General features: G+C 40.5%; 1 protein-coding gene across 1 annotated transcript in view; it reads right to left on the reverse strand.

Moving 5' to 3' along the window:
* Positions 1 to 12,375, reverse strand: part of rasa1a (RAS p21 protein activator (GTPase activating protein) 1a) — a 103,194-nt gene that overhangs the window by 70,226 nt on the left and 20,593 nt on the right. Inside the window, 1 exon segment of the mRNA XM_055633379.1 lies at positions 3,098 to 3,250. Within this exon segment, the coding sequence (XP_055489354.1) occupies positions 3,098 to 3,250 (153 nt within the window).

Raw genomic sequence — 12,375 nt, forward strand, 5'->3', positions numbered from 1 at the left:
TCAACCTCTTAATTAGATATGGAGTCATTAAATAATACATTGCTTTGACTAATGTGTTCACAACACAAGTAATGCAAGACACAGCAACACAATTGATGTTTCAAAGGCATATTATGCAGATTCATAAAATGAGCTCACGTCCAAATAAAATAGCAAACTTAAATGGATCATCACAATCTGGTAACAGGAAGCTCCCACTTCTGTGGCTAAAGTGATTAAAAGTGAGCTTCCAAAAGAGATTACAAGCTGTAGCTGCGCTATGGTATTCCTGGAATGGAAATTGACTCTTCGCTCATAAATCACTACCTAAAAATCTGAAATACATTTACCAATTAATTGATATCACATTCATCATAATGTTTGTTCGCAAACTTTTCCAGGTGTTATTCCAAACAGTAACTACTTTCTGACAATCTCATAATTGGAAGGATTTTCATTGCATCTTTAATTAGACTGCAATTTTCATTAAAAAATATAATTTCAAATAGCTTAACCAATTCTGGCCTCAGTCAAGAATCAAACTAACAAGTCCTTGACCATTGTACCGGATAGTGCAGCCGAAAAGTAATCCTCAAAATAAATTTTGACTGGTCAGTGCAGAAATGTATGTGATAGACAAAATGCTGGAGTAACTCAGTGGTACAGGCAGCATCTCTGGATAGGAGGAATGTGTGACGTTTTGGGCCGATACACTTCTTGAGACTGAGGGTCAGGAGAGAGGGAGACACAGAGATATGGAAACATAGAAACATAGAAATTAGGTGCAGGAGTAGGCCATTCGGCCCTTCGAGCCTGCACCGCCATTTAATATGATCATGGCTGATCATCCAACTCAGTATCCCGTACCTGCCTTCTCTCCATACCCTCTGATCCCCTTGGCCACAAGGGCCACATCTAACTCCCTCTTAAATATAGCCAATGAACTGGCCTCAACTACCCTCTGTGGCAGAGAGTTCCAGAGATTCACCACTCTCTGTGTGAAAAAAAGTTCTCCTCATCTCGGTTTTAAAGGATTTCCCCCTTGTCCTTAAGCTGTGACCCCTTGTCCTGGACTTCCCCAACATCGGGAACAGTCTTCCTGCATCTAGCCTGTCCAACCCCTTAAGAATTCTGTAAGTTTCTATAAGATCCCCTCTCAATCTCCTAAATTCTAGAGAGTATGGACCAAGTCTATCCAGTCTTTCTTCATAAGACAGTCCTGACATCCCAGGAATCAGTCTGGTGAACCTTCTCTGCACTCCCTCTATGGCAATAATGTCCTTCCTCAGATTGAGACCAAAACTGCACGCAATACTCCAGGTGTGGTCTCACCAAGACCCTGTACAACTGCAGTAGAACCTCCCTGCTCCTATACTCAAATCCTCTTGCTATGAAAGCCAACATACCATTTGCTTTCTTTACTGCCTGCTGCACCTGCATGCCTACCTTCAATGACTGGTGTACCATGACACCCAGGTCTCGCTGCATCTCCCCCTTTCCCAATCGGCCACCGTTTAGATAATAATCTGCTTTCCCGCTTTTGCCACCAAAATGGATAACCTCACATTTATCCACATTATACTGCGGAAGGCCCTGGGGAGACCACACCTGGAGTATTGTGTGCAGTTTTGATCTCCTAACTTGAGGAAGGACATTCTTATTATTAAGGGAGTACAGCGTAGGTGCACCGGGTTAATTCCCGGGATGGCGGGACTGACATATGATGAAAGAATGGGTCTACTGGGCTTATATTCACTGGAATTTAGAAGGATGAGAGGGTATCTTATAGAAACTTACAAAACTCTTAAGGGGTTGGACAGGCTAGATGCAGGAAGATTATTCCCGATGTTAGGGAAGTCCAGAACTGATGAAGAGTCACAACACAGTTTAAGGATAAGATGGAAGTCTTTTAGGACAGAGATGAGAAAATCATTTTTTACAGAGAGTGGTGAATCTGTGGACTTCTCTGCCACAGAAGGTAGTTGAGGCCAGTTCATTGGCTATATTTAAGAGGGAGTTAGATGTGGCCCTTGTGGCTAAAGGGATCAGGGGGTATGGAGAGAAGGCAGGGATGGGACACTGAGTTGGATGATCAGCCATGATCATATCGAATGGCGATGCAGGCTCGAAGGGCCGAATGGCCTACTCCTGCACCCATTTTCTATATGTTTCTATGTTATACAAACATATAAAATTCTTAAGGGATTGGACAGGCTAGATGCATGAAAAAATTTTCACGATGTTGGGGGAGTCCAGAACCAAGGTTCACAGTTTAAGAATAAGGGGTAGGCCATTTAAGACTGTGATGAGGAAAAATGTTTTTGGCCAGAGAGTTGTGAATCTGTGGAATTCTCTGCCACAGAAGGCAGTGGATGCCAATTCTCTGGATGTTTTCAAAATATAGCTCTTCGGGCTAAAGGAATCAAGGTATATGGGGAAAAAGCAGGTACGGGGTACTGATTTTGGATGATTAGCCATGATTATATTGAATGGTGGTGCTGGCTTGAAGGGTGGAAAAGCCTACTCCTGCACCTATTTTCTATGCAAGGTGTGAAAATGACGGATGAAAGGGGACGAAGTTCAAAGAAAATGTAGAATAGATCAGTTAGCTAGGGGAAGGTGACAACGAGACATACAAAGATAACATTTAAACAGGAGGACAGTCAGACTGGTCGGTGAACTAGGATGGGGAAGCGGTGGAGATAAAGGGTTACTTCAAGTTAGAGTAATTTTGTTTCACACCTTACCCTTCCTTAACTGTGTCTCCCACCCTCCTGACTCTTAGTCAGATGAAGAGTCATGACCCAAAACATGACCCATTTGTATAGTACACAATCTGTCCATTCTGATATGAATTGGCTAAAGTATCTAGGACAAAATCGGAAGAAGGGTCTCAACCCGAAATGTCACCCATTCCTTCTCTCCAGAGATGCTGCCTGTCCCACTGAGTTACTCCAGCATTTTGTATCTATCTTCATTTTGGTACAAGAGCAGCCTACTAAGAAAATCCAAATGGGCTCTTGCCTTCTTTGGGTCTGCTTTCTGCGCCATACTACCTCCCACCCCATCACCATCAGCATTAGATTATGAACTATATGGAAAATGTTTATCTTTTCACCTGAAATGATTGACCACGCCTGTTTTACTTAGAAACGAAAGCACAAATGAACCTGGTCTCCGATCACTTTCTCTGATGAGGTAACTTCCTGGTCGCTCTGCCTGACAAAGCCGCTCTTCAGCAATTGTACGATCCAGTTTTCCATGATACCACCTGAGAAAGTAAAAGTTAATAATGCATTTACATTGTAATAAAAATAAGGAAAAAAAAATAAAATTAATACAAATGTATTCAAATGTATGAGGTATGCATTTACAGCTTAAAAATAAAGGTCAGGAGCTTACTTGCACATTTTTATGACAGGATGCATTTCATTCCTTATTTTTGAGTATTGTTATTAATATATACCATTGATCGTCAATGAATTAGGCAATTAGAAAGAAAGTGAAAATAACTTTTTGGAATTGGGGACTGCAAAACCAAGCAGTTGTTAAAAAATGCGAAACAAGTGAGAATATTGTAAATAACCTTCAAGTCAAGCAGCATGTGTTGAGAAATAAAAACCATAAGTTTACAAGTGGATAAGCTTGCATTGGAAGGGCAGATAACTGCAAATGCTGGAACAATTTTAATTTTTACATTTTAGTTCCTCTTTTCACTGATGCTCCCTGGTCTGTTGACTGATCCAACATTTTTTTGTCTTTATATCATCAGAAATGACTAGCTTTAACGCAAAGGAAAGGCTGTTTGGCGGTAATTGTGGATTTCAATACTGAACCCAATAACAATACCCAAAATGTCCAGAGGAAAGCGAGGTGCTATTATTTGAGCTTAAGTTGGGTTTGCTAGAAGAATGTTGAAAAGCAAAGTGGTTAGTGTGCAGTGAGATAAAGAATTATGGTGACAATCAACTTGAAGCTCAGGTTAATGAAGTAGATTTTCAAAGTCTACAGAGAGATTTAGGCCAGTTGGAAAAGTGGGCTGAAAGATGGCAGATGGTAACTGTGCACAGTTCCCTGAAAGTGGAATCTCATGTAGATAGGGCGGTAAAGAAAGCTTTTGGTGTGCTGGCCTTTATAAATCAGAGCATTGAGTATAGAAGTTGGGATGTAATGTTAAAATTGTACAAGGCATTGGTGAGGCCAATTCTGTACTATGGTGTACAATTTTGGTCACCTAATTATAGGAAGGATGTCAACAAAATACAGAGAGAGTACAGAGGAGATTTACTAGAATGTAGCCTGGGTTTCAGCAACTAAGTTACAGAGAAAGGTTGAACAAGTTAGGGCTTTATTCTTTGGAGCGCAGAAGGTTAAGGGGGGACTTCATAGAGGTCTTTAAAATGATGAGAGGGATAGACAGAGTTGGCATGGATAAGCTTTTCCCACTGAGAGTAGCGAAGATTCAAACAAGGGGACATGACTTGAGAATTAAGGGACAGAAGTTCAGAGGTAACATGAGGGGGAACTTCTTTACTCAGAGAGTGGTGGCTGTGTGGAATGAGCTTCCAGTGAAGGTGGTGGAGGCAGGTTCGTTTTTATCATTTAAAAATAAATTGGATAGTTATATGGACGGGAAAGGAATGGAAGGTTATGGTCTGAGCGCAGGTATATGGGACTAGGGGCGAATACGTGTTCGGCACGGACTAGAAGGGTCGAGATGGCCTGTTTCCGTGCTGTAATTGTTATATGGTTATTCCCGGTGGCTTTCTGAGAGGTATCTTCAAAGCAGTCTCCCCTTCTATTCCCCCTACCAAATATAGAGATGAGGGTATGATTACTTTGATTCATTTTCTCTCCGCATAATGTTGCTTTTATTTCGATTTCCAGCATCCTCAGTTTTCTTTCCTCCAATGCTTATTTTTACATTTAAATCCAACAATTGTTACTAAAGTGTTTAGATTGCTTAATCAACATCGCCACAAAATGACCAAAACTAGTGCAGAATAACAAAGCCAGATTCCACCCACTTACCCATCTGTTCAATTAAACTTAACAAAACTAAAAACTGTCAACCCTAAAAAATGTACATGTATAGAAAATGTGTCCATAAAAGTTTTAAAAGTATAGCTTTCTATCAGCATATTACCACAGATCATTAAAAATGTACTAATATATTGAAAGAAAATATTTCTTATACGTTTATACGGTATATCAAAACAAGCTAGAAAAAAATTCCTTGTTTGCACTTTTCAGTAGACAATCAACTAACTGTATTGCCAACATTTGTTCACCGGCCACTTTACAAAAATACTGAACATCCTCCCAAATTCACATATGATTCAATAGTACCACACGCAAATGTAAAAATTAGACATACAACATAAGTAAATGTAGATATTATGCTCATACTGAATGAACAATGAACTATACACTAATCAGCAACATTTCCAAAGCACTATTCTACACGTTTTCGCAACGTTTCTAAAGGCGTTGTTCTTTATCTCTCTTAAGACTTTAAACTTGTAGCATAGGGCTATGTCTTCCAAAATATGCAGCAGTAAATAAGGAAGAGAGTACTGATGCATTATCATTAAGTAGATGTAATAAGAGAACAGCACAGTTCTAATATGAAACTCCATTAAAAAAAAAAGAACATTTGACCTTTCGTGGAATAAACCCCCAGTTAAAATACATTTGGGTTAATAGATGTGAAAAAATATATTTTGGAGAATTGCAATACCAGCTCCTGGACAGTGATGTTTAAAATGAAACCCCATCACTAGTTGTAAAAACAAAAATCATTTATATTAGGAATATCTGACAACAAATACCAGTTAATCCATGTTCTGTGTTTTAGGCAATGAATTAATTTCATAACTCTCCAATGCAGAGATACCAAAGAAATTGGTTAATCGATCAAAACATAAAATGGACGGTAATTTACTGCAATACCATTTCGCGACCATAATATTTACAATATAATTTCCCACCACAACATATAGCATACAGAAGGAGAAGCCTCTGCCTGCAATTTGTGGCATGTGCTTACATTCTTATAAATTACAAATATTTTTATTCTATACTATCCCAACAAAAATATTCATTACCTACCTCATCTGGTACAACTAGGCACCGAATTCGCAATTGAATAAAGTGACTAACTGAAAGTCATGTTGGCTATGTAGCTTTGTTAAAGCGTCTCAAAAGGCAATCTGTCAGAATTTATCAGCATCAATATATAATACACATGCACTGAAGTAGAGCGCATTACATTTTATCCACATTGCCAGACCTATGGGACAATACTGATTTCAAGTAGTATGCTAAAAACTTTAATGAATTTCAATAGAAAATGAATGACCTTCACTTTGAAGCGAATAGGTTCATTTACAAATATACCTTCATTAAAATCATACTAATAAACTCTTATCTATATTCATGCATAATGTGCCATTAACTACAGAACAAAAATATATTGAAAATGAATAAATCTTCAAGCAATGAAACTGTCATTATAAGCAGAACATCTAAGCCACAGTAGTGAATATATTCTAGATTTCAGCACATGAATAATTTACCAACATAAAAACTAATCAGCAGCTGATTTAATGTGGCAAAAGGCAAAATACTGCAGCAATAATAATAATACTAAGAAAAATGCCTGCTTATACCTCAAATAAATTTATAGAATAAGAACAAGCTCCTGGAAATTAAGGCTTAACAAATGTGCAACAAATGTCATACTTTATTGTGCCTATTGAGCTCAAATATTTAAAATTTAAAAAACATCTGCCATCTTTATATAAATTTTTGTAGACCGAGTTCAGGTTCAATAAAATAATTTTGGAATAGTACACGTATATGTTTCTCCAGCAGATGGCATAGTTTCTTTCAAAGATGTTGTTCCAATGGTATTAAACCAGTGCATATATCATTGCATTCACACAATGTATTCACCCGCCCGACAACATGCTGAAAGATTACTTTATAGAACGTGGATATCGCTGACATGGCCAGCATTTATTGCCAATAAAAAAGTGTAACGAGTTGTCGCCTTCAACCTCCGTACTGACATTATGGAACAAATGGGCACGAAGTGCTAAAGTAACTCAGTGGGTCAGGCATCATCCCATTGACATTACGATTCAAGACGGTTCTTCAGACGTTATCATAGGGAAGGGGGTTCCAAGATTTAGACTCAGTGACAATGAAGGAATGGCGATGTGTTCCAAGGCACAATAAATTGCAACTTACAGGAGTGTTTCAATTTGTCTGTTGTTTCATGCCTCTCGGTATTATTGTTCAAATTGTTGGAAAACTCTAGGGTGATAGGAGGTGAGAAATGCAGAAAACCCAGTTGGTGAGTAATCCTGAGTAATAGCAGTATTTACATGGCTTTTGGTCCATCATTACCTATAGGATGTTGATAGGGAGGGACTCGGTGATGATAATATCCACGGTAGGTAGCTTGGCTCCTTTATGGAATTTATCAATGACTGGTTCTTTAGTGCTATTTGCATATGTGTAAATATTGGCCGGTTCAATTCATTTCCAGGCATATGCTGCTTAATTGCTGAGAGATTGTTAGCCGAATTGAACATTAAGCAATCAGTGAACAAACATATTGTCGCTGCAGACAGAGAACTCGTCCAGAACACCCGGGTCGCCCACTGCAGTCAGACATAGGATGACCTGTCAGGTCGTGGGGTCTGTAGTGGGGAAGCTGTGGAGCCCAGCCCCTGCTTGTTCCCCATAGATCGAAGCGCCAAAGAGGAGGGAGTGGCGACAACGGTCACGGGGAGCAAGGCTGGTAGGAAAGTGAACTGGATTCTTACCTCCCGCACCCTCAAGGACGGCTGCGGGACGCTCCCCCGGGCACAAAGATACACAGAGCAATCCAGGAGCTTGCCCAGATTAGGCAACGCTCCATAAGACCAAGCGCTCAGACTGAACCTGACCAGGGAAATGGCAGCAAATCTGAGGACTTGAAAATAATTTGCACATGTAACAATAAAGCACTGTTATATTGTGTTGATTGTAAACCTTGATGCCATTCATAGTCAAATGCTGCCTCATTGATGTAAGACAGCCACTCTCATGCCTCCTCTGGAATTTAGTTTTGCGACTTATGTTTGCCAAGATTATGAGGAGCTCTGAAACTGTGGACCAAATGAAGCCCGATGGATATTAGTGAAAAGGTTGACAAAAAGTGTTACATAAAAGACTGGTACACAAGATAAGAGCTCAAGATATGGTGGAAGCATATTAACATGGATGGAAGAAGATCCAAACAAATGAAGGGACGTAACTACTAGGGGAGTGCCACAAAGATGTTTTTTTGGCCCTCAATCATTTACTATCAATATGGCTGACCTGGAAGCAGCAAAATAGAAGGTATCCAAATTATCCAAGAGGATTGTCGAGGCCAAATCACTGAAAGTATTTAAAAGAGACGGCTAATAAATGTTTAGAAAGACCAACAAATTGAGAGCTATGTGGAAATGCCACATAGAAGGGTTGAGGCCTGGACCAAATCCACCTGATTCTCTTGAATTGCGAGCCAGGCTTGAGGGATCAGGTGGCCTGCTCCTATTAGCTTGTTCTTGCTTTGTAACAGAGTAAGTGCCACTTACTTTGAACTAGAGTAATTTGATTTTTAGCGATTTTTCCATCCATTCATTGACATTTCCCAAGAACTTAAGCAAAAGCATCCTAATTCAACTAACATTACACATGACTCTGCATTTTAATACATGCTTAGCATTTTTAATTGAAGCCTCTCTTAAAATAAATATTTGTCGTCATGGCTACAGCGAAGGATGCAAGCTAAATTGTATTGTGGATGGAAACTTGAATGCCTAATTATGCAGGGGGCACCTGTATCATTCTCATTTGTGACAAATTAAATATTTGTGTATTGGTTTAAGTAAAACTTTTGACCCAATATCAATTTACATTAGTCTTTAGCAGAGGGTGTGAGTTGGGGGAAAGAGAGAAATATTTTTTTTTTTTAATCACAAGTATAAATGCCAGCCATTGTAGATTGCATGATAAAGTAATAGTGGTTTTGTGTTTTTAAAAAATGGACTTCGAAAAGACCTGGATGAAGTGAAATGTCAAATGTCAAATAAAGCAGAGGGGGTTAGCTTGTTATTTTGATAACGGTGTAGAAGATGATGAAATTGATAGAGTGAAGTTGAGCAGGTAATTGTAGCACATGTTTTTTCACAGAAGGTTAGCAAAATTAGCATTTATCCTCTGGTTCGCAAATGCCATCCAATATATTAAAACCTGCTTATTTTTATACCATTGCACAATACCATTCATATTCTTGCCTTGGCTCCCATCCTTCTCTTCAAAATATCACATTGATCCACTTATTCCATCTTTCTCTAATCCATGTAACCAAAACTTTTTATTTAATCTAGCAGAAATGGAAATAGTTCTTTTAAGTATAGAAATATCTTTATATATAGCCAGCAGACATCATAAAATGAAAGCAACAAAATAACAAAGTATAGCACTTAGCATTTTATAGAAAAAAACCCCATTGATTAATCTGCCCTTCACTCGATAGACTGGGACGAATTAAGGGCCAAACAGACTGTCATACCTCATCATTCTCACAAGACGATGAGTGCCTTTTTTATTGAATATTCTGAAATACTTACAACATTCATGAATCTGGTTATGTCTTCTCTGGCAGTTTAACAGAAAAGCCTCCAAGGAACATCCAATGCTTTAAATTCTTCAAAACAGGTATTCATTCAGCTTGCAAACAGCAACATCCAAATTTGTTTTTATCATAGTAAGTATCATTGCCAGATTTTATTAAAGGCCATTTTTAAACATTTTGGTTTCACCATGTAGAAATTACAGCTGTGTTTATACACCTCTGGTACAAAGAACACAGCAGAAAAATCAACTTTCAACTCAAAGTTCCTTCAGTTATGAACCACTGATATTGATATACGAATTATTGTCAAATGCCCATTGGAATTTGGAGTTGAGCCCTTGTTTTCTGTTATGTTACTTGTGTGCTCTGATGTACAGACACTGATTTTCAAGGTAATATGAGGAGATGATCAGTCAATCCATTAGTCCAGGTTGCACAGAACGAAACTAAACTACATAATAATTACACACAAGATGGTTAACCGCGGTAGGCGGCGTGACTCTCGTCAGCAGCGGCCTCTGCAGCCCGTCTGCATTTTTATTATTATTTTATTTATTTATTTTTTGTCTATGTTTTTATGTAGTTTTTGTTATTTTTTGTTGGGGTGTGTTTGTGCGTGTGGCTGGGTGGGGTGGGAGGGAGGGGGTAACTTTTAATCTCTCCCTGCACGGGAGACCCGACCTTTTCTTTGTCGGGTCTCCGTTGTCGTTGGGGCTGCAACGAGGAGCGGGCTCCAACAGGAAGACCGGGGGCTCTGGTGCCGACGACTCACCTCACCGTCGCGGAGCTGGCCGAGTCCGGAGCGGGTGGAGCGGTGGTGGAGTGCTGCTGCGGCCCGACCTCCGGAGATTCGGAGGCTGCAACTGCGGGTCTGGCGGACGGCGGCACCGGGAGCCCGCGGGTCCCTGGAGGGAGACCGCTTTTCATGGCTCCCGCAACGACGACTTCTCCCGCCCGAGTTGCGGGGTCGAAGAGCTCCTGGAGCGGGGCTTCACAGCACCGCCCCGCGCGGCTTGGAATGGCCGCGGGACTCTGCGAGCGCCCGCCGGGGGCTCCAACATCAAGAACCCCGGTGTGCGACCTTGCAGCACCTGGCGTGGCTTTAATGGCCGCGGGACAATCGCCATCGCCAGCCGGGGGCTTTGACTTTGACTCTGACATCGGGGGGGGAGAGTGCAGTGAAGAGATAAGTTTTTTTGGCCTTCCATCACAGCGATGTGATGGATGTTTATGTAAATTATGTTGTGTCTTGGGACTATTTGTTTGTAATGTATGGCTGCAGAAACGTCATTTCGTTTGGACCTCAAGGGGTCCAAATGATTTATAAATTGAATCTTGAATCTTGATCTTATCTATATTCGTACTTCAATAGAGCACTGATGGTCCATTTTCTCATCTCTTAGTTGGTCAATGTGAAACCATGATAACAGAAAACTTTGCTTTTCAACCAGTCCCTGCAAACCTGTACTGTCCCTGCCTGCTTCAAAGTCTCCACTATTGTCCCTGTACCCAAAAAGACAAGGATTACTAGTCTTAATGACTACTGGCACTGTTGCACTGACCTCTGTAGTCATCAGGCACGAGACAGGAATTAAAGAAAAAGAAAAACGAGGAAGAGAGATGGAGGTCCAGGGGATCAAAATTGATAATTGTTTCTTTAATTTACACAATTTTTTTGTCTGTTTACCCTTAATTTATACTGTAATTTTTTTATTGTACCTTTAACACATTTCACTTGCTTGTCACTTCTTAATTTACACAGAAAATTTGTGATAATCATACCTTAAAATTACACTAACTCCTTGCTTGTTTACACTTAAGTCATATTGAAAATATTTTATATTACACCGACACCTACTTGTAAAATGTTTAAGAAGGAACTGCAGATGCTGGAAAATCATTTTACCTTCTCCCCAAAATCCACAAACCTGACTGTCCTGGCAGATCAATTGTTTCTGCCTGTTTGTGTCCTACCGAACTTATTTCCACATACCTCGACTCCATCCTATCCCCTCTGGTTAAATCCCTCCCTACCTATATTCAAGATGTCCAGTCACTCTACACCTCCATCCCCCACCAGGACGGTCTTAAAGCGCTCAGTTTCTTCCTCGAACGCAGAACCAACCAATCCCTGTCTACTGATACTCTCCTCTGCCTAGCGGAGCTGGTCCTTACCCGTAATAACTTTTCGCTTGCCTCCTCTCATTTCCTCCAAATACAAGGCATAGCTATGGGCCCATGCGCCCGCCTCTTTGTAGGGTACGTCGAACAATCCTTGTTCGAGGCGTACCATGGCCCTATCCCCAAACTCTACCTTTGCTACATCGACGACTGCATTGGTGCTACCTCCTGCACCCACACACTACTCACTGACTTCATCCATTTCACCACTAACTTCCATCCGCCACTCAAATATACCTGGACCATTTACGACACTTCCCTACCATTTCTTGACCTCACTATCTCTGTCGCAGGTGACAGACTACTGAACGACATCCACTAGAAACCCACTGACTCCCATGGCTATATGGACTACATTTCTTTCCACCCTGCTTCCTGTAAGCACTCCACCCCCTACTCCCAATTCCTCCTTCTACACTGCATCTGCACCCAGCAGGAGGTGTTCCATAACAGGGCATCTGAAATGTCCTCATTCTTCAGGGAACGGGGGTTCCCCTCTTCTACAATAGATGAGTCTCTCACCAGAGTGCCTTGAGAGC

This window comes from Leucoraja erinacea, chromosome 3 (genome assembly GCF_028641065.1).
Source record: "Leucoraja erinacea ecotype New England chromosome 3, Leri_hhj_1, whole genome shotgun sequence".
NCBI lineage: Eukaryota > Metazoa > Chordata > Chondrichthyes > Rajiformes > Rajidae > Leucoraja > Leucoraja erinaceus.